General features: G+C 43.8%; 1 protein-coding gene across 1 annotated transcript in view; it reads right to left on the reverse strand.

Annotated features, from left to right (window-relative positions):
* The window catches only part of LOC143988962 (antigen-presenting glycoprotein CD1d-like), a 61,961-nt gene that overhangs the window by 15,147 nt on the left and 22,791 nt on the right, over nt 1-24,023 (reverse strand). Inside the window, exons 2-3 of the mRNA XM_077488922.1 lie at nt 11,426-11,683; nt 3,038-3,316 (exon numbers count right to left, since the gene is read on the reverse strand). Coding sequence (XP_077345048.1) covers nt 3,038-3,316; nt 11,426-11,683 — 537 coding nt within the window. The remainder of the gene's footprint in view (nt 1-3,037; nt 3,317-11,425; nt 11,684-24,023) is intronic.

The raw sequence follows: 24,023 nt of genomic DNA on the forward strand, positions 1-24,023 counted from the left end.
ATCTAACAACTGTACTTTTATTTTCTCCATCAGCTCATCCCCACGGTTATTACCTTTCTTATCACATGACTCTCTCTTTTAGATTGTAATCTCTAAGGAGCAGGGCCCTCTGATTCCTCGTGTATTGAATTGTATTGTAACTGTACTCTCTGCCCTCATGTTGTAAAGTGCTGCACAAACTGTTGACGCTATATAAATCCTGTATAATATGATAATAGTCTGCTAAGGTTAAGGTTGCTGTAACCTAGTAGAGTAGAAACACGTGACCTTCTGTGAGGGCAACACAGGACCTTCTGTGAGTTAAAGAAAGAAAAGAATCCTGTCTTCACACAGGATTATAAAGGTTACTCTCAATGACACAGGGGCCCTAATCTTTGATGCTCTCTGGGGTTCACAGGCAGGTGCTCTACTAGGTGAGTTAACCACTTAGGGACCGAGCCTCTTTCTGAGATTTGGTGTTTACAAGTTAAAAACATTTTTTTTTGCTTGCAAATTACTTAAAACCCCCAAACATTATATATATTTTTTTCTAACGCCCTAGAGAATAAAATGGGGGTCGTTGCAATCGTTTCTGTCACACCGTATTTGCACAGCGGTCTTACAAGCACACTTTTTTGGGGGGAAAAATCCACTTTTTTCAATTAAAAAAATAAGACAACAGTAAAGTTACGTCAAGTAAATTGAAACCCAACATGTCACGCTTCAAAATTGTGCCCGATCATGGAATCACGGCAAACTTTTACCCTTAGGCCTCATGCACACGGACGTTTTTACAGCCTCTTTTTTGAGCTTTTTTTGCAGCTTAAAAAGGCCTGTCCATGTTAGTCTATGGCTTCATGCCCACCTAGGCGTTTTTGAGCTGCAAATGGCATAGGCGTTTTTAAGCTGTAAAAAAAACCCAGGACCAGTGCGTTCCGTGGCGTGGAGCTAGAGCTGTAAAAACGCGAATCGCGGGAAAACGCGCAAAAACGCGCACAAACGCGCAACATATTTTCTTTGTTTTCTGAGTCCTATAGCCAAGAGATGTGTTTCTTAAAAACAGCTACTTAACGCTAACGCTAAAAAACGCTCAAAAACGCGCAAAAACGCCAATGCAAAACGCTGTAAAAATCAAGTTTTTAACGACGATTTTTCCAGGCGTCGGAGCTAGCTTTGCAGCCAGTTTTTTAAAACGTCCGTGTGCATGAGGCCTTAAAAATCTCCATAGGCAACGTTTAAAAAAATTCTACAAGTTGCATGTTTTGAGTTAGGCTGGATTCACACCTATACAGTTTTAGTGCTTTTTTGCATTTTGCAGATTTGCACTACAGTCCATTTAACATGGTTTCCTATTGAACACGTTCTGTAGTGCAAATCTGCAAAAGGCACTATAAATGCATAGGTGTGAATCCAGCCTCACATAGGAAAGAATTACATTGTTCTTTTTTTTAAAAAATTGTATCACTTGTATCCTTATTTCAGGGAATGTAAACATCCCTTGCAATAGAAAAAAAAGCATGACAGGACCTCTTAAATATGAGATCTGGGCTCAAAAAGACCTCAAATCTCATATTTACACAAAAATGCAATAAAAAATAAATACAATTAAATGTCATAAAAAAAAAAAAAATTCTTTAAGAGCTATGGGCGGAAGTGTTGTTTTGACCTTGCTTCTGCCCTGCAATGGTATGGAGACAGGTGGGGGCCATCTTCCCCTCACTAATCTTCATACCAAGCCAGGGAGAGGACCCGATCTCCTCCGACAGCTGTAATAAGCGGCGGAGGGCACCAGAGAGCGGTGGGAGGGGGCCCCTCTACCGCCGCCCTTAAAAGTGATCTTGCTGTGAATCCTCCGCAGAGACCACTTTTATTTGAAACCAGACCGCTCAATGAAGAAGGGTTATGGTAGCTAGCTGCTGCCATACCAACGATTTCCCTTGTCAAAGTGGCGAAGTATATCAGTTTGAGCCGGTCCAGAAGTGGTTAAAAGAGGTCTGAAAAAGCCTATTGGTTGTCCAAGTGGCAGAGGCGCCCTTTGTAAATTAGTCAAGGATGGATCAGGTTAATCAAACGTCAAATTAATTTTATTCACACAAAAAAGTGTTTTGTGGCTTTAAATTGCCACTTTCTAGTTCAGGGTGATACATTGATTTCTGTGGATACATATTCTACTTCACATTTCTAGATGTCCCGGTGACCACTGCAACTGAGTGAGAAAACAATCAAAAATGTTCATTGTTTTTGCTATCTTGATACAATATGGTGTGTAAATGTTGCCACCCTGGGGCAGGGAAATGTGTTACTAGCAAAATCACCAGTTGCAAATAAAGAAAAAAAAAAAAAGAAAAAGAAAATGCTTTCAGCCACCACATATAAATATTTAGTGAGCTTCAAAATATTACAATTTTGTTTTTGAGTTAAAGTAGTTGTTCAACCACTGTTATATCTTCATATAATCCCATGAGTTTCCTAATCCTGTGTGCCTGTCTCTGTGTTTTATTAAAAATGTCGTCCTATATCTGATGTCAAAGCGCTGCTCGGCGCTCACATGACCAGCCGCCTCTCCCCTCTCCAGATCTAAAAGCTAGAGCAGGAGGGGCCGAGAATCCTCTCGCTGATGTCAGTCGGGAGGGGGAGGAGTAGGGGAGGTGAGAGGCAGCTGGTCATGTGCGCGCTGAGCGGCGCTCTGAAATCAGGTATAGAACGGCATTTTTTTTATAACATACAGGGGCACACGGGACTAGGAAACACAGATGATTATATGAAACATTCAGGGTAATTTCAGAAGCAGGAGGCAAGGAACAGGCATTGTCACGAGCTGACAGGCAGGGAAGGAAGGGTGAAGAGGAGCACAGAAGATGACAGGAGAGCTGCCGTGATGGAGGCACTTAAACTGACCATGGTGTCAGGGCTCAGCAGCCATGGAGGGCATAGCTAGGCAGGATCAGTCAAGTATTTCAGGTGATACGAAGGGCCAAATGACACAGCACAAGCACTGTGTACTTTTTTTTAGGGTAACAAACACTTTAATGACTTAAGCATTATTGTAGCTACTTACTCTTTCTTGAATAAGCTTCCTTTCCCGCAGTGGAATATGTAAGGGCCAGTGAATAGCAAAATTTAATTAGTATGTTAGAAATACACATCGATGTGACTCTGTCCTTTTGCATGATCCTCTGTATAGCTTGAGAGTAAGGAGTAGTTCCAGCAATCCACACTTTGTCTAGGACATTATAGGACACCAGATCTTCTCCATTCCCAGCCACTCTGTAGGTGAAACTCTTGATCTCATTCAAGGACGAAGAACAATTCACCCAGCACTGGATTAAGAAGGCACCTGAGGTAAATTGGTTATCAGTTAAAATAAGTAGTAATGTTTTCTGGCTGCTTTTTGTTAGAGTAGAAGTTGAACTCCGGGAATTAGACAAATTTTACCCTTGCAGTGGGGTTTGTTTATTCTAAGAGTGCAGGGATATCTTATTCATGGCTCTGGCAGGCTCCCTTTATCCTGCATCCCCACTAAGCAGCTTGTCACGCCTACCTCTACCTACCTCAATTCAGTTCGCATAGGTAGCGCTATACAAATCACTCACTCACTCACCTCTAGCATTGGTGGTCAGGCATTATAGATGGCTTCTGTGTTCTTCTGTTCTGTGGCCTACCAGTACTCAGTTGCTCCCTGGTCTTATACATAATTCTATAGCGCCTGGCCCCCAATATGGGGCAGGCAAAAACCAAGCACAGCGAACAGGTACTTGCGGTTGTCAGACAGGCAGAGTGGTCAGTGACAGTTCGGAAACAGGGCAGGCAGCATTTTAGAGAGTAGTCAGAGTCAAATCCATGGTCAAAAGGCAGGCTGAGTTCAGAGCATAGTCAAAGCCCTATCCAAGGTCGATAACAAGGTAATCCAAACTAACTATCAGGGCTAGGGGAAAGATCAGGATCAAGGCATAGGAACAAGTTAGTAAAATAGGGAGCTTGAAACATGTGTTGCAAACACTATCACAAACATGACACCGAGGGCTTGGCAGGTTTAAAACAGGTTTGAACACCACCCAAAGGCAATCTAGCAATCACTCTACAGGTGGACAGTCAGACAGGGAGGGTGCAGCTCAGTCAAAACCAGGATGCTGGAATGAGATCAGTAGCTACCTTGGGTCAGAAGCGCTACACATGCTCCTGACACAGTGTCAGTCCAAGGTCACATGCTCATTGCTCACCTCCTCATGTACAGTGGAGGGTTAATTGCCCTTCATTAAGTGTGATGTTACTAAGGGGCCAGCCACAAACCAAGGAGGTGTTCTGGAGTCTCCCAAGATGAGGGATAGAGTAATACACCTTATCCTTGCACCCCTAGACTAAATACGCATTTAACCCTTATAGTGCTGCGAGGGGCCAAGTGCAAGGGTAGATTTTATCATTATATCTCATTCCCAGAGTTCAGCTGTATGTATTGTTGCAGCTTTGTGTGTTAAGGACAGACTCCTAACACCTGCCTTTTTTTTTTTTTATAAAATACTGTTTTCACATTTGTCAATTCTTAGTAGCATCTTAATGTTGCTAAATTCTTCCAGCCTTTTTCAGCCTTTACATTTAAATATTAAATCTTATGAAACTTTACAAATTCTAACAAAGTATTTCATTTAGATGTTTTGTTGTCTTCTATACAGCCAGCAGATAGAACTTTCTACCCACTTCATGTTTTCCTGCTTCTCATCTAGCTCTAGGCCCATTTGCCTATAAAATATATAACATATTCTGCTTTTTAACATATCTCTATGATCTCTATATAAAAAAATATACAAACGTATTTTTAGTAATACTAAACACACACTAATGTACATTGTCCCTTCTATTTCTGTATATGGATGAGGGCACTGTAATTTGTTTAATTTAAAAAAAAGTAATTTTTTTCCTAATCAATATACTGCTGTCATATGACCCAGCTCTCTCCCAGCCTGTCTGCAGGGAAACATAAGTACAAGAAACGTCAAGTCCTCTGCTACTGGTCACATGTTCAAACTAAAAAAAACAGCCTTTGGAACACATTTTTAAATTGTTATACAAATATTTATTTAAAGTAACATCTTTATTATTTTGTTGAAATAACATGGTGTGGGCAGATTTCTGCCAATCACAGGCTGTGTCACACCCCTACAGTCTGTGTCTAAAATAAGAGGATGGCAAAGACTCCATTAATCTACATGTAATATCCCACCCCATTGTGTTTAGCTGGTTAGTGGGCATGGAGGAGGAGGGAGGGAGTAGGCTGTCATTTACCACTGTGTATACGCCCACATGTGGGACTCTATAGTCACATGGGCTGTTCAGATGTGCTAGGGAGGAAATTCTCAGCATAGAAACTCACTAAAAACTGAGCATGTGCAGAGTTGCCTCAACAGCTGCAAAATTGCTAGCTAAATTAGGGACATGAACAGAAGTTGCAGATAGAGAGCAGAAGGATCAACTAGTTTTTTTTTGCAAAATACTGAAAAGGAACCTCATAGTGACTGAGTGAGTATGAACAGCATGTAATACACCATTTATTGATAATTTTTTTATGATGTGAGTTTAGTGACACTTTATCTGTTGGAGAACCCAGTTGTTTACAGTCCCAATAACTCATGTTGAAATTTACACACACGAATGAATGAGTCAAAACAGTGAGTCCTCCCTTATCAGAAGATTAACTCCAAGATTTCAGTGAGAGACACTTTACCTGGAAGGATGCTGCTGCTCCAAAACAATTATATATATATATATATATATATATATATATATATATATATATATATATATATATATATATATATATATATATATATATATATTTTAAATGGCCCATTGGCTCTCTAACATCCACAATAAAAGGCAAGACAGAAAAAGAATGGACAAGAGAGCAGGTTATTGCTTCCCTGACCTAACAGCCCATTACTAATAAGATTGGTGATCAGAAAAGGACCCACAGTCAGTGTCACTTCCTGGGCATTTTATAGCTAAAAACCTGGAACACAATTGGTTGGGAAACTTCACATACAATGGTTATGGTGCCCTGACCAAATTGTCTTGGTGGGTGTCACCACAGGAAAAAAATACTGTTATATAGAAAAAGAAATGTGGAAAAAGACACCAACTTTGGGCTATCCAATCATTTATTTTGAAAAATATGAACCATGTCCTTGATCAGATGATCTATAACAGTGTTTAGCAAACTTTTTTTGTCTTGCGGCACAACAAAAAGGTCTAAAAATTTTCATGGCACACCTGAAAAGATTTAACAATTTTTGTGGTGAAGAACTTATTTTTACATATATGTTTCATTTTAAATTTAATGTGAAGGATGTGCTTACTTTCAAGAGCAAATTAGATTAAAGCAATTGTAATCTTCTTTGTACTTTTGCTTGCTTCTTTGCTTTTCATTTAACAATTTCTCTTTCAGAGTTCCAGACTTGATTAAGGCTCCTTTCACACTAGTGCGACCTGAAAGTCCTGCAATTTTGACACAATTTTTCTGCGATCTTGGTACGATTTTGACACGACTTAAAGCAATGCCTGTGTAATCTTGAATTCTATGAACCTCAAGTCGCATCATAGTTGGAACAAAGTAGTGCAGTGACTACTTTGAAGTCGCACAGATACGAATGGTGCTCATTGGAAATCATGGGGTACAACGTGTCATGCGACTTTGCAGTCCCAAGTCGCAAGACAAGTCGCAAAGTATGAAAGGGGCCTAAGTATTTCTCCTTCGCTAAACAATGAACAAACTTTATTTATAAGCATCAAAGTTGGAATGGAACTCTCTCTATTGTTATAAAATAATTAGAGTGATCAAGTTCTCCTGAGATCTCGCACAAGTTGCATGTTACAAAAGGAACCGATATATGTTACTTTCTAAACTTTTTCAACATTGATTTACTATTTCATTTTTCGATATGTTCAAAGGTTTCACGCTAGCAATTTTAAATATTTTTCAAAACTCCAACGGCACACCTGCAAATATCAAGCGGCACACTAGTGTGTCACGACACAAAGTTTGAGAATCACTGATCTATAATATCTGCTTTTGAAGCATATTTATCCCTGCTGAGCAGTACACAATCCTAAGTGCTCCTATACCTGCTTGTCATACCCTTGTTGTCCCATTTTGGACTTGAATGTAGTAAGTATCAACCATAACCCCCCCCCCCCACCCATCTATGGTTAATCTATAAGATCGAGTCACCCATGCTCCATACTTCACTATATATAGTATATATTTTTCTAGATACCCAAGCTCTGGATCATATGATCTATCAGATTTTTTTTTTAACTATACTTACTTCTACTGAGCTGTATGCAATCATATTGCTCACCGATCTGTTGGTTAAACTGTCTATGGTCATGATTTGACCAATGCTGCTCTGGTTTATATTTAGTCTTACCTGCATTCTATTTTTTATATCTATGTAACTTATTGTATTTTTTTCCCCCCATTAGGCTCCTTTCCCTTGAGCTATCCATCGATGTATGGGTATCTGGATACCCCCCGTTGGTGCTAACACAATGCTCAAACTCCTGCAAAATTTTTGTAAGCTGTAGATTTTAAACTAACAGTTTAAAACTATATGCAACTAAGTATGGATATGACTGTTTTTAATACTATTGTTTCTTACATATGAAAACTTTTATAGAATCTACTACTATTTCTGTCCACCAGAATCCCCTGAAGAAGACTCTGCGAGTTGAAACACGTAAGGGGTCACCACTGGGCCCCATAGCCCCTGTGGCAGATTCAGAGTAATATATGTTATATCTTTTCTTCATATTGGACTCATTGGGGGGATATTTACGAAAGGCAAATCCACTTTGCACTACAAGTGCACTTGGAAGTGCAGTCACTGTAAATCTGAGGGGTAGATCTGAAATGAGGGGAAGCTCTGCTAATTTTATCATCCAATCATGTGCAAGCTAAAATGCTGTTTTTTATTTTCCTTGCATGTCCCCCTCGGATTTACAGTGCCTGCACTTCCAAGTGAACTTGCAGTGCACTTGGAGTGCAAAGTGGATTTTCCTCTTGTAAATAACCCCCATTGTGTCTTATTGTTTCCGATAATTTTAATCATGTTCTAATAATTTTTTTTATAATTTTTTACATGTGTTGATGGTTATTGGTCCCCCCCCCCCAATGCTTGTATTCATTTGTAAATTATCACTAGGGATTGACACCTTTTCCTTGAGGGATAAGCGGTTTAATTATGAACAAAACCTCAGGTAAAAGATTCACCAAGAATATACTAAACCTATATATAAAGTATATACAGAATATACTAACAGTCAAAAGGGCACAAATACCTTCTTGACTGCCCCATCTCTCCCCTTTCCAACTCTGCCCTTCATTTTCCACTGAATAGCTTTAAAGCGAAGGTCCACCCTAAAGTGGACCTTCCGCTCATTGGAACCATCCCCCCCTCCGGTGCCACAATTGGCACCTTTCAGGCGGGAGGGGGGTGCAGGTACCTGTACAGTACAGGTATCTGCACCCACTTCCGGCGTAGATTCTGCAGAAGGTATGCCCCTTTCCAAAGGTCCCCCACTGCCTGATGGGAAACACACGGATCCCAGAGACAGCGGGGACCATCCTTATTGCGCAGCGCGACTTGCGCATGCGCAGTAGGGAACTGGGAAATGAAGCCGAAAGGCTCCACTTCCTGATTCCCATACCCAAGATGGCGGCGGCAGCACCTGAGAGACGATCGAGAGATCGGCTTCGGGTACCGACATCACGGGCGCGCTGGGCGGGTAAGTGTCATTATTTTAAAAGTCAGCAGCTGCAGTATTTGTAGCTGCTGGCTTTTAAAAAAAAAAACGGCGGACTCCCGCTTTAAAACAAGGCTAGATACACAATGCGACCTTGCAAGTCTCCTCTGCAGACAGGAAAAAGAGGCAGTGAGTCTATGCAATGATTAATGATCCACATTTCTTTTTGTATATAGCAACATTTTACAGATAACTGTTAATCCTTCAGACCTACATGTCTAGTATCAGAGGAAAGTTTTCCACCACCAACCTCCTTTGAGGCTGTGGGATGTCATGTGACCAAGAAGTGCACTGGGATGTAGGCTGATGCTGGAAGGCGTATCACAATTACCCATGTCCTTCAGGAACAATCATTCACCATGTCCACCATGTCACACTCTATAACGTACTCTTTCTTTAGCACACAGAAAACTGTCCCTACCATGAAAGGGCTAGTTGACTCTGTTTGGTCCTGCCAAAGGTTTTCAGCCATCCCCTAAAGTGAGACCAATGCCATGATTGAAAATTACTGTTCTGGATAGCCTTGGAGGCACAAGCCTGCGCACCTCTTCCCATCAATCTTTTAATGTGGGTTTCTCCCACAATCCTCTGTCTTACACTGTCACATTCATTGCATTTGTGGGAATATTCCTGCAAACTGGCTGCACTTAAATCTCCCCACTCTCCTGTAGCGCCATTATTTGGCAACCCAGAAATTCCCCCAGATCTTTGCCCACAGGAATTCCAATGGTGTCTAAATAAAGGCCTCTATCGTGTGGGACGCTTTCTGGTTCTTAGGGGAATACACCCCTCTACAAATTTTACACAACAGCTCGAGATGCTTGATGCTGAGCTTTACCGCTTACACCAAACTCTAAAATTTCCCCGCCCCTTACAACGAAACACCATTGGCATTACCTCACGAACAGCTTTTGAAAGCAGATGTTTCCATGGCGAGACTCAGAAGAAGGGAATCATGAGGCTATATAAGTTGTTTGTCTCCACTTCAAGTAAACTTTCATATTTGCTCGACTGGGAAAGGGACATAGCCGAGGAGATGGGCAAGGACAACTGGAGGGACTGGTCTCTTAGAATACATAAAGACATTATGAATGTCTCCCTTGTGTATGCAGGCTATAAGGTCCTCTTTCTCTATTTGGTCCCAGTATGTTTGTCAAGAATGTACCCTGGTTCCTCCTCGCTCTATTTCTGGGGATATGGGCAAGTGGGAACGATGTTTCACATATGGACAACGATTCCTAAAGTTAGATGATACTGGATACGAGTTAATTCCCTGATCTTCACAGTGACCATGACTAATATTAAAAACCCCAAAACTGCACTCCTTAATGAACCCATAGCTGGAGTTTACAGATCTACCAAGACCCTAATATATTTTATGTTCCTGGCAGCAAAAATTGCGATTGCAACTGCCCGGAAGAATCGAGTGGTAGACTTTACATGAATGAAATGTAAACTCTCAAGGATCATGATCAACGAGAAGATGGTCTGCCTCTTACTTGATATCTCTACCAGGAGCGAATCAGGATTAGTTACTTTCAGACTACATCTTAATAACAAATCCTCTCTTTGCTGGGATAGAAGGGACTGTCACAAAGTTTGATTATGTCTCTATCTTTGCTCTTCCTCTCTAAGCCCTTGTACACACGGTCGGACATTCCAACAACAAAATCCCTCGGATTTTTTCTGACGGATTTTGTCCGAAACTGGTGTTGCATACACACGGTCGGACCAAGTTGTTGGAAAATCCGATAGTTCGGAACGTGATGACGTTCGTTTGGTGCGACGGGACTACGTTGCGGCTAGTAGCCAATAGCTTTGGTCTCGTAATTTTATCTGAGCGTGCGTGCCACTTTCTCCGATCGGAATTCTCTACAAATGATCGGACAAAGTCCAATCGGATCATGTTGTCGGAAAATGTTATATCCAGCTCTCAAACTTTGTTGGTCGGACATTCCGACGGAAAAAGTCAGATGTAGCCCACACACAGTCGGATTATCTGACAACATGGTCCGATCAGACCTTTTCCGCTGGAATTTCTGACCGTGTGTACAGGGGTTTACTCCCTTTTCCTTCCTCCTTTTCTTCTCTCCTCATTTTTCCATTAAAATCATGTAGCACCCTGTTCTTTTTGTTCCTGTTATTTACTGATAGAAAATGGAGCAGAATCAGACTCTGGACCACTGGAGCTGCTCCGAAGTTAGCATATACATTCCCTTGTTCCTGTTCTTGATTAACTCTGCTATCCAAAGGTAAATTTTGATATTTGGGTTTGTTGCACCTATCATAGACGTTGTCAATGTATGCCTTTTTTCTTTTTGCCTGCATTGCGAGCTTCATTTGCCATTACCATCAAAGGCTCATGTTAACCATCAATAAAAACATTGAAACAGAAAACTGCTATTCTGAGTTCTAGTCATTTAAATAGACAGACCTATTTTGGGCAGAGTAATAGCTCCCCTCTCCAGCACTCCCTTGATGGGTATGCCCAAGTACCAGAATGTACTTTCACTTTGCCCAGAATGTGTCTCTTTAATTACTTGACTTCTACTGAGGGCAAAGATTGGAGTGCCCTATATTTTTCTGTGGTTGGATGCATCCTCTTAATATTATTGAATTACCATAATCCAATTACAATCCAATGTCTTACCTTTATACCCAACTTTCTCACTGATTTCTCTCAGATGTATATGAAAATAATATAAGTAACTCTTAAGAAACATATTATAATACTGCCAGTGAGTGTCATCCAGGTTCCCTTTTGACCAGCTTTGCTTGAATTCAATAATCCTTGAATCATTGTAGGCTGCCAGTGTCTCGATGTCTTCAACCTCCAGGGAGCCCCAAAAGGTCCTTAGTCGGTCACTGGAGAAATAGGAATTCTGTGTGACTGTCATGCTGATAGAGCCTGGGGAAAGAAGTGATTGTGAGTTGTCTGACTATGTCTCTCACATACATGATTAATGAACTTGTGAAACTCCTTCCCTGCAATTCTACACTCCAAATAATCAATAGATTTTTTTTTATGGGTTTAAATTGGCTACATTAGCCCTTTATGTAACAAACATTGCCAATTCAATAAATACCAGCAAACATGCAACATGTAACAACATAAATAGGCAAGTGTTTCCAGAAGAGAGTCTTTGGGGGTAAACTTCAAATGTCTTAACTAAGAACCACAAAGTAAAAAAGAAGAACATTTAGGGGCACTCGGCCTCCTATCCGTTATGTAAGATTTTTTAGGATGTAATATTGTCAGAGAGGCAACAGAATATAATTAGTTTTAAAATCAAGTAAAGCTTTATTACGAAATGAGTAAAAAACACGAATAAGGTCCATAAGACCACACAAAATGTTAAAATATCACATGTGCATATAAAACAAATCAAAATTGATGGTATGTTATGGTATATAATGAGATGGAAGATTCCTAATAATGGGGCTGACGCGTTTTGTTGACTTGATCTGCTCCCTTAGGGAACTTAAACATCCATCAAATGTGTAGATACGTTGAGAATAGTCAATTGCTGCAGCTCCGGGGGGACAGGAGGAACACCACAATTCACAGTCAGCTATACCCCAGCCAAAATGCAGGCGACAATATGTCAGGCACTAGACCATTAGACCATTCAGGAGGGGTGGTCGACCTTATACTGTTCTGTCCCAATCACTGTAGACAGAAAAACACCTCAGCCAATACGAACATCTGCCCCTCCTGAATGGTCCAGTGCCTGACAGATCATCCCCTGCATGAAACAAATCCTTCTGCATAAGTTGTACCTGTTTATCTGCAGTCGTATTTTCTATGAGCCCAGTGAGGAAAGCTCTGAGAGTTGATAGGAGGGAAGGGACACATCCCCCTTCACACATCACACAGGATCAGGGCTGAGACTGTCAATCACAGGCTGTGTGCTGGAGGTCCCTCTCGTCACCTTTTTTGACTCATGCTGATAGCAGGGGAACAAATTATTAGACAAAAATTACACTTAGTGCTCTGGACTGAGACAAGTACCTACTATAGGGGGATGTGCTTTGTTCATATTTCATATCTGAGGTTTAAAACCACTTTAAGACTGTTTCTGGTATAACTCTTTCTGAAAATCATACATATATAAACATCCTGCGGCATGATGTGCCATGCTAGGGATACATTCTATAAATACCTTCCTCTTTGGGAGCCCTCTTGATCCCGGATGTTACTGACAACTTCGGTCACCATTGACGTTCGGTAACCAGTTGAGTGGGGTTCCTGACCATGTGATTACATGCAGGCTGGAGGCTTTATTGAATAAAAAATTAGAGCCTTTAACATGAAGTAGAACTCTTTAGGCTGCAGTGTTCATCTATAGTGCCATATTTGAACCCTTTTGCTGCCAGAGCCATTTTTGCTTGACCATGGAATTAACTATGGCTTTTTACATAATGCACCCCCCCAATAACCACACAACACTGAAATGGAGTAAAGTGGCCATCGCAGCCATTTTATTAACCAAATATAAATATTAAATAATTACCATAATAATCAACATAATAACCCTTTCAAACATAACATCCAGTTATTCCCTAAAATGGAGTACAAGGTCCCAATAGGCATCAAAACCAGAACTGTACCTGCTAGTCACTTGTCAGGTGAAACCACTGACTCTGAGACAACTAGCAGGTACCCATATACCACCTGGGAGTCGTGCCTCAGATGGGTCCCTACACCATGCCTTTTGATGTGCCCATATGTCCTAAAATGACTTTGCACCCCACCAAATACCACAACCAACGCCTATAGTCCCTCAATACCCAACCATACAAATGCAAAGTACCCACCAATTGCAGGGCGGGCGGGAAGTTGGTGCCGCAACACCCAAACCATGGACCAGACCGAACCACTCCTCCCAAGCTTTTGAATACACTGACCAGGTAGCCTCACTCATCGACCGCTGAATAAGCGTCACTCTAATGCCATGCGCCACAGCCATGCTGGACAAGGAACTCCCAGTTGCGCCGCTCCCGGAGTCAACAAATTAAACTTGTCTCACTGAAACTGAGAAAGAGCATCGGCCAAGGAATTAGTGCACCCTAGGATATGAACCGCAAAAGCATTGCAGTGCAAGCAAGCTAACACCAAATGTCTCAACAAACGCACCACCGTTTGCAATGACACTGACACGCTATTAATAGCCTGCACAACTGCCATATTGTCGCAGTTAAAAATCGATCTTCTTGTTGCAGAACTGAGAACCCCAGAGCTCCACTGCAAGCCCAATTGGAAACAGTTCCAAAAGTGCAAGGTTCCCAGTAAACCCGCCTTTCACCATTCCAAGGGCCACGGTTCTGCACTCCACCGCCCCCCAAAATATAACTCATAGCCCGCCGATTCTGCTGCATCAGAAAACAAGCTCCAAATTAAAACTGGACATAGCCTTAGACATCTACATTGACCTGCCATTATAGGAATCCAAAAAGGATTCCCAAAATCCCAGGTCTGCCCTGTGTTACCGGGTCAGGTGTATACGATGTCCTGGCGCCTGAACCCCTGCTGTAGCTGCCACCAGCCGGAGGTTAAAAACCCTGCCCATCGGCATTAAACCGACAAGCAAAGTTGAGTTTACCCAAAAGCGACTGAAGTCTGCGCAGGGTCAACTTGCCAGCCTCCCTTGCTGAAACCACCGCCACCAGCAAATCCGTCAACTTGTCTTATGGGAGGCAGCATTCCATGGCCACAGTATCAATCAAAATCCCAAGAAATCTCAGCACTGTGGTCGGACCTTCCATTTTGTCTGCTGCCAGCAGAATGCCAAAGCATTCTGCCATGTGCCAAACAGTAGCCAACAAAATCCTATACTGATTACTAAAGTGGCCGGCCCGATACACAAAAATGAATCCAAGTAGTGGATGACAGATGGAAAACCTGGACACCTCCCTGACTACCCACTCAAAGAATGAACTAAAAGTTTCAAACAAAGAACATTGATCAATTAAGTAGCACCCCTGCCACTTACAACCCAATAAATTAAAACTGTCCAGTTGTACCGGCAACAGGCGAAAAGCGGATTCAATATCCGTTTTTGCCAATAAAGCCCCCCGACCATATAACCAAACCCAGCGCACCACCGTATCGAAAGAAGTGTATGAAACGAAACACAGGCCCGGATCTATGGACTCATTCACCGAACCCCCCTTGGGACAGGACAAATGATGGATCAATCTAAACTTGCTCGGTTCCTTTTTGGGGACCACCCCCAAAGGAGAAACTACCAAATTATCCAGCGGTGAAGAGGCAAATGGACCAGCCATGCGGCCCAGCTCAACCTCTTTCGGCAATTTTTCAGACACCACTTCCTGAGCCAATGCCGACCTCAAATTGTCACAGGTTGGGGGGGGGGGGGGGGGGGGGGGGATGGGTAAGCCTACATGAAATACGAAAGCCCTCACTGAATCCTGAAACCAGCAGTTCCACCGCCTCCCTCTGTGGATACCTACCTAGAAACTGACAAATCCTTGCTATGTTCACCAGAGTCCTCCCTTTTTCTCGCAAGCTCCCCCTGTTTTGCCCTTGCCCCTTTGTGTACATTTATTGAGGGAATGGGAGCCCCCGCAGCCAGAGCACTCATGTTTAAATTTACACGTTGTTCCAAACTTAAAATTTCCTTAGTTGAACGACCAACAACACCCCTTATGTTTGCTGACCAACTGTCCAGAGGAAGAAGATCCGCCGGCCCCTGACTGAAATAACAATGTATCAGCCTGCGCCAAGGTCATAAGCCGCATCCAAAGACTAATGTCTTTGTGGTCCCAGAGCAAAGACGCAGGGGCGTAACTATAGGGGGTGCAGCAGTCGCGACCGCAACCGGGCCCTGTGATGCAGGGGGCCCATGCAGCCCCCTCTACATATGGCATAGGTAGCTAGCACACACTATTACATACCCCCTCCATATCCCTCTGGGGACAGGGACCCCTTCTCACCTGGGGACAGTAACTTCATCTGCCCTGGAGAAAAGGACCTCATCTCTTCTGGGGGCAGGGACCCAATCCTGCCTAGGGACAGTCCCCCAATGGGGCACCTAAAAATGTAAAAAAAAAAAAAAAAAAAAAACTGCTGATACCAGTGGTGGAACTACAGGGCTCACAAAGGTCATACCTGTGATTACGCCCTGGAGTTCCACCACCGAACTCGGAGGGAAGGGTCCTGGCTGGGGTTCAGGGGGGCCCTTCATGGTTTCTTGCATCGGGGCCCTGAAGGTTCTAGTTACGCCACTGCAAAGACGGACGTACTGCTTTGCACTGACAGAACTGCTCATCATACCTGAGCCAGGCCAGACCCCCATAAACTCAATAAGCTTCCCTGATCTAGTCCAGGTAGCAAAAGAGAGCAGAGCAATTCTCCGGCGCCCTTTCCCATATAACACTCACTAAAATAGCGACTGCCTGAAGCCAATTCATAAATGACTGAAGAATGAGCCTGTATCTCCTTTTCTCCTCCTCTTCTTTTTTGCTCTCATCTAACTTACCTCTGTCCAGATTAAATTTCTCCAGCGAAAGAAGGGATAAAATTTCAACATACTCACCCGCCAATTTTTTGGCCTCTTACCAGGCTGCTGCTGATTTTGACCTCCACGGGTCTTCACTGCGTTGTCCATCGCTGCTGGTACCTCCACTGGCTCTTCTTCACTCTCGTCTTCCAGCTCCCCTTCAGATAAGGTAGCGTCCTCGCGATCCTCCATGCTGCCCTGGCCCGCTACACCTGAAGTCTGCTGGGTGCCACTGCGGACGCCCCCCGATGTCACCACTCGCTACCTTCCAGGAGGGCCCAGGCTGCTCCCCATCAGTGACCGGACAGAGCAACTCTCCCCCGCTCCTCTCGCTGTCTGACCCTGGCCACCGCCATCCACATTGTCGCCATCAGGTCTCCGCTCCTCTCCCCTGCCATCATGTTTCAACGTCGCTTCCGCCCTGCAGTGTCATGGAGACGGGTGGGGGCCATCTTCCCCTCACTTGTCTCCATGCACAGCCACGGGAAGGATCCGATTGCCTCCGCCACTGCCGACAGCTCCGGTAAGCGGCGGAGGGCACCGGATCATGGTGGGAGGGGGCCCCCTCTCCCACCGTCAATAAAAGTGATCCACCTCAGAGACCACTTTTATCTTGTACCGGACCGCCGGCCGAACATGGGGAAACCGGGGTTATGGCAGCTAGCTGCCATAACAATTATATCCGTCCTCAAATTGAGGATGTACATTGGCGTACGACAGTCCGAAAGTGGTTAAAAAAAATTTAAAAAGTGTCCCACGATGTCCATTCATCTTCGATCACAGCATCCAACGGACCGAGAAAAAAAAAACTGAAAAAATTCTGCCTCCATGGGAGGCTCCCACTAACTGCAGGCTTTCTGCATTGATAGCTGTTATATAGCTGAGGGCAAGGCCACCCGGTGATGTAAACGGGTAACCCCATCCCTTCTGACATCATGCAACATCAGAGCGGGCGGAATCATCCATTTATGTCACCAGGTGGCCCCGCCCTCAGCTATATAACAGCTGTCAATGCAAAAAGCCTGCAGTCAGTGGCAGCCTCCCAATGAGGCAAAGTTTTTTCCGTTTTTTTTCTCAGTTCATCTGACGGTGTGATCAAAGATGAATGAAAACATTTTTATTTTTTTTAATAAAGGACTTGTCCCAAATTTTCTACTGTCGTTTTTACCATTTTGACACTTTTTGGTGAATGTGAGGGGTACAATGTACCTGATACCCATTCACATCTGGGTGTCCTCCTGTTAAAGGGGACTTCCAGATTCTTATAAGACCCCCGCCCACAGACCCCACAACCATCGGGCAAGGGTTGTGGGGATGAGGCCCTTGTCCCCATCAACATAAGGACAAGGTGTTTTGGGGGGACCCCATGTTGAGGGCATGTGGCCTGGTACGGTTCAGGAGGGGGAGGGGCCACTCTCTCACCCCCCCTTTTCCTGCCACCAGCCAGGTTGCGTGCTCTGATAAGGGTCTGGTGTGGATTTTGGGGGACCCCCACACAATTTTTTTTTTTACTTTTTGATGCGGGTTCAACTTAACCACTTTCAGACCGGACCATTTTGCTGGTAAATGACCAGAGGTCTTTTTACAATTTGGCACTGCGCTGCTTTAACTGGTAATTGCGCGGTCATGCAATGTTGTACCCAAACAAAATGTGCGTCCTTTTCTTCCCACAAATAGAGCTTTCTTTTGATGGTATTTGATTGCCTCTGCGATTTTTATTTTTTGCGATATAAATGGAAAAAGACCGCAAATTTAGAAAAAAAATGATATTTTCTACTTTTTGTTATTAGAAAAATCCAATAAACTCAATTTTAGTCATACATTTAGGCCAAAATGTATTCAGCTACATGTCTTTGGTAAAAAAAAAAGTCAATAACTGTATATTTATTGGTTTGCGCAAAAGTTGTCACATCTACAAACTAAGGTACGTTTTCTGGAATTTACGCAGCTTTTAGTTTACGACTGCCTATCTAATTTCTTGAGGTGCTAAAATGGCAGGGCAGTACAAAACCCCCCCAAATGACCCCATTTTGGAAAGTAGACCCCCCGAAGGAAATTGATAAGTGGCATGTTAAGCCCATTGAATATTTTATTTTTTTGCCTCAAGCGATTGAATAATGACAAAAAAAAAATATTTTTTTTTTTTTTACACAAAGTTGTCACTAAATGATATATTGCTCACACATGCTATGGGCATATGTGAAATGACACCCCAAAATAAATTCTGCTGCTTCTCCTGAGTACGGGGATACCACATGTGTGGGATTTTTTGGGAGCCTAGCTGCGTACGGGGCCCCGAAACCAAGAACCGCCTTCAGGCTTTCTAAGGGCGTAAATATTTGACTTCACTCCTCACTACCTATTACAGTTTTGAAGGCCATAAAATGCCAAGATGGCACAAAACCCCCACAAATGACCCCATTTTAGAAAGTAGACACCCCAAGCTATTTGCTGAGAGGCATGTTGAGTCCATGGAATATTTTATATTTTGCCACAAGTTGCGGGAAAATTACAAACTTTAATTTTTATTTTTATTTTTCACAAAGTTGTCACTAAATGATATATTGCTCACACATGCCATGGGCATATGTGAAATGACACCCCAAAATAAATTCTGCTGCTTCTCCTGAGTACGGGGATACCACATGTGTGGGATTTTTTGGGAGCCTAGCCGCGTACGGGGCCCCGAAAGCCAAGAACCGCCTTCAGGTTTTCTAAGGGCGTAAATATTTGACTTCACTCCTCACTACCTATTACAGTTTTGAAGGCCATAAAATGCCAAGATGGCACAAAACCCCCACAAATGACCCCATTTTAGAAAGTAGACACCCCAAGCTATTTGCTGAGAGGCATGTTGAGTCCATGGAATATTTTATATTTTGCCACAAGTTGCGGGAAAATTACAAACTTTTTTTTTTATTTATTTTTTTCACAAAGTTGTCACTAAATGATATATTGCTCACGCATGCCATGGGCATATGTGAAATGACACCCCAAAATAAATTCTGCTGCTTCTCCTGAGTACGGGGATACCACATATGTGGGACTTTTTGGGAGCCTAGCCGCGTACGGGGCCCCGAAAACCAAGCACCGCCTTCAGGCTTTCTAAGGGCGTTACAGTTTTGAAGGCCATAAAATGCCAAGATGGCACAAACCCCCCCCCCAAATGACCCCATTTTGGAAAGTAGACACCCCTAAATTTAGGGGTACACTAGTGAGACTAGGTAATAAATGGCGGGTGCCCTGAAACTATAAAAAAATAACTAACCAACCAGCGTCACCTGTAACCGTTATATGGTGATCACTGGTGAAAGGGTTAACTAGGGGGCAATCAGGGGGCTTTATGCGGTAGTATATGGGGGTCCCTGGCGCTATAAAAAGCTGCGGCGAACCTAAATACCTACCTGCCTAACTAGCGTCACCTGTGACACTAATACAGCGATCAGAAAAACGATCGCTTATTAGGCTGGGTTCACACTGGAGCGATGCAGGAACGCCACAAATCCGCGGCGGGTTCCCGCATCGCATGCCTCCCGGCGGCAGTTCACACTGCCCTATGCGAACTGCTGGAAGTGTCAGTGAAATGTTAATGACACCCCCAGATCAGTTCGCATATCGCAGTGCGATCTGCAAACTCGGATCGCATGGTGTGAACACCCATGCGATCCGATTCTGCTGCGGACCAAAAAAAGGGTCCCGTGCGAGTTTGCGGCGGGTGCGGCGGGTGCAGCGGGTGCGGCGCGAATTCAGCCATACTATCTGTATGGCTGAACTCGAATCGCACAGAGGTCGGATGTGATTTGCACTGCAGTGCGGTGCGAATCACATCCGTTCTCAAACCGCTGCAATGTGAACCCAGTCTTAGTGACACTGGCGACGGGGGGTGATCACGGGGTTAAATCTTTATTGGGGGGGTTAGGGGGGTACCTTAGAACTAAAGGGGGCTAACCCTAACTGCCCTAACAGTTATTACAGTCACAAATGACACCCGCCGGGTGATCAGGGGGTTAAACCTTTATTAGGTAATAAATGGCGGGTGCCCTGAAACTATAAAAAAAAACTAACCAACCAGCGTCACCTGTAACAGTTATATGGTGATCACTGGTGAAAGGGTTAACTAGGGGGCAATCAGGGGGCTTTATGCGGTAGTATATGGGGGTCCCTGGCGCTATAAAAAGTTGTGGCGAACCTAAATACCTACCTGCCTAACTAGCGTCACCTGTGACACTAATACAGCGATCAGAAAAATGATCGCTTATTAGGCTGGGTTCACACTGGAGCGATGCGGGAACGCCACGAATCCGCGGCGGGTTCCCGCATCGCATGCCTCCCGGCGGCAGTTCACACTGCCCTATGCGAACTGCTGGGAGTGTCAGTGAAATGTTAATGACACCCCCAGATCAGTTCGCATATCGCAGTGCGATCTGCAAACTCGGATCGCATGGTGTGAACACCCATGCGATCCGATTCTGCTGCGGACCAAAAAAAGGGTCCCGTGCGAACTTGCGGCGGGTGCGGTGCGAATTCAGCCATACTATCTGTATGGCTGAACTCGAATCGCACAGAGATCGGATGTGATTTGCACTGCAGTGCGGTGCGAATCACATTCGTTCTCATAAACCGCTGCAATGTGAACCCAGCCTTACTGACACTGGCGACGGGGGGTGATCACGGGGTTAAACCTTTATTGGGGGGGTTAGGGGGGCACATTAGAACTAAAGGGGGCTAACCCTAACTGCCCTAACAGTTATTACAGTCACAAATGACACCAATGCAAAAAAAAAAAAAAATGCAATTGGTGTCACTGTGACTGGGGGGGGGGGGGGCAGGGGTAATTGGGGGGGGGGGGGGTGATCGGGGGGTAAAGGGGGGGTGTGAGTGTGCCTGGCATGTTCTACTGTACGTGTGGTGTGTTGGTGCAACTCACCAATCCTCTCTCCTCGGTGCCGGAACGAAAAATACCGACACGGAGGAGAGATTACATCACTTCCTCTCCTGTGAGGAGAGGAAGTGATGTCAAGGAGCATTTCTATTCGTCGGGAGCGATCGCGAGGGGGTGGCCATGAATGAATGGCTGCCCCCTCATCCCGGATCGCTCCCGAACGAATGCCGACCGCCGCAGGCACCGGGGGGGGGCCCGATCGGGCCCCCCACCCGCGGGAAGGCAGGGACTTACATATACGCCCATATGCCTGCCCGTGCCATTCTGCCGACGTATATCGTCGTGCGGCGGTCGGCAAGTGGTTAATATTCATACCAGACCCAAAGGGCCTGTTAATGGACTGGGGGGGAACCCATGCCGTTTTCTTTCAATAAATTTTATCTATATTGCCGGGATCCAACAATTCATTACAGCCACAAGCAGTTTTAAATTGCATTTTTTCCTTTAGAAATGTAATTTTGCTGTGGTAATGTTCTAAACATGGGATAGATGTGCTACTTTACAGGCATACTAAGGACACCCCCAGGCACGATATTTAAAGGAATATTTCTGCCATGATCAGATGTCGGGCTTGAAGACCAATCGCTATAGCAGTTGCAGGACTACCACCAAACAGCAGGATAGGTACACTCTGGCAGATGACACAGGCTCACCTGAGGTGCAGAATCTAAGTACTAGCTGGTGTTCACCAGGTCGCGGTCCTCAGGTTTGCCTCACCAGGGTGTGAGAAAGCCTGGATCCAATAGCAGATGAGCAGATATGGATTAAACAGCAGTGTGGTCAGTAAACAAGCCAAAAGGTTTGTAATGAGTAGTTGCTGGTTGGGATCAGGCAGTAGAGTAGTCGAGGAACAAGCCAAGGGTCAATCACGAGTGATAGCAAATACAGATGGCAGCAGGGAAGAAAAGAGCAAGGCACTGGCTGAGAAGGCACAATAACCTGGCAAAGAGGAAGTGCTGAAACAAGGCTTATATAGGAAGTCCATGGGAGGAGCAAGGAGTTCAAGGTTCAACAGTAATAAAGATTCAATGTAGGGTTGTCCAATGGATCAGATAGTATTGTCCAATAGATCAGGCAGGGAGCTGTCCAGCATCCCAGATAGCTCAATGGGAAGAATCAATATCAGACACAGAGGTCCCAGGTTCAAGCCCAGATCCTGACAATTTCATTTTTATTGTTTCACTTTAAGCATTATTAAAATCACTGCTCCTGAAAAAATGGCAGTTTTTAAAACTGTTTTATGCATTGATACTTGTCCCCTGGGGCAGGACCCAGGTCCCCAAACACTTTTGGCAATAACTTGAGTGTAAGCCATAAAAAAATAGCACTTTTGGTTTTCATGTTAGTGTCCCATAGACGTTGAATTTGCTGTGAACGCCGCATATTGTTTGCTGTTCGGCGAACGGACGAACACCCGATGTTCGAGTCTAAATTACATTTGACTGGAACATCAGGCTCATCCCTAGCTGTGATGGAGGTGAAGGGAGGTGCTGCGACAGAGGTGAAGATGAGGTGCCTTGATGGAGTTGAAGACAGAGGTGAAGTGGGGTAAAGTGAAGTTAACAGTTTGGCCACACCAACTTTTTGCCACGGGGGAAAACATTGCACTGGAGAACTCCTCCTTCCCAAGCTGTCCCTCAATCTCAAGTTCTAAAGTTGGGAGGTATGGACAACAGCATTGTCAGTCAGTGGAGAGGGGGTTTAGATGGACTGGTGGATTTAGATGGAGTTTACAAAAGTGTTCAACAATGTAAAACTCAACTCTAACAATAATTTTTTTTTTAATAATTTTTATTGAAGATTTTTGACCAGTACAAGTAGACACAACACACAAACTAAACACAGATCCCCACCTAAGACATTTGGATTTACAAACTGATCGATCATCTGGATAATAAAACGTAAGGAGAGAAAGAAAAAGGAAAAAAACAAGGAAAAAAAACAACAATGTACAAGATCCTGCTATTTTGTGAGTAAGGAAATCAAATATAACCAAACACCATTAACATGGGGTCACAGAGGTTTCACTTAAGTAGATTCTGTACTCAAAAGCGAGTTGTATAGTCATCAAGTAACATACCAATTAGTCCAAGGTTTCCAGGAATTTTCAAAGATAGATAATGAGTAAGATTGCAGGGCGAGTGTTCATTTATGTAAATAATGTTGGTGGGTGGTACGTACAGCTTCGGATGGATTTGGAGCAAGGTTCTCTTTCCAATGGCTGGTGATTGTTAATTTAGCTGAAAGAAGAAGGCTGGCTCTGGTCCTGCGATAGGCAGTGGGGAAGGCATCAATAACCAAGTTTAGAAGGGCTAAAACACATTCTGGAGTCCTCAAGACACCAGTTATGTCCAAAAGGATTTGAAAAATGTGCCTCCAGAAGCTCCAAATATTTTTATAGGACCATAGTATAGGTAGAATGGTGTATCTATATACCAAATCAGTGCTTGAGTATATAAGACCACTGAAGCTGCTGTGCACTGTCATGATATGTGACATTACAAACATGAGTGCAAACAGTCCAAAATGGCTACTGGAGGAAGTACTATTTCCAACGTTTTATACCTGAATTGTTCTTATCCATGTGAGTGTTAGTCTTTTTATCGAATTGTTTTACCAACGATAATACACTAGAGTGTGTTCTCTTTTTATGACATACGGATTGCTAACACACCTGGACACCTGAGTCATAGTGGTTGCCTAAAGGACGAGGATGATAGGAGTTATTTGCAACCTGGATGGTGGACCTATGTGGTGGACCTCTGATGACACTCTGGTTTTCC

Source organism: Lithobates pipiens, unplaced genomic scaffold (genome assembly GCF_037356315.1).
Source record: "Lithobates pipiens isolate NorthernLeopardFrog02 unplaced genomic scaffold, aLitPip1_a1.2 Scaffold_1, whole genome shotgun sequence".
Classification (NCBI taxonomy): domain Eukaryota; kingdom Metazoa; phylum Chordata; class Amphibia; order Anura; family Ranidae; genus Lithobates; species Lithobates pipiens.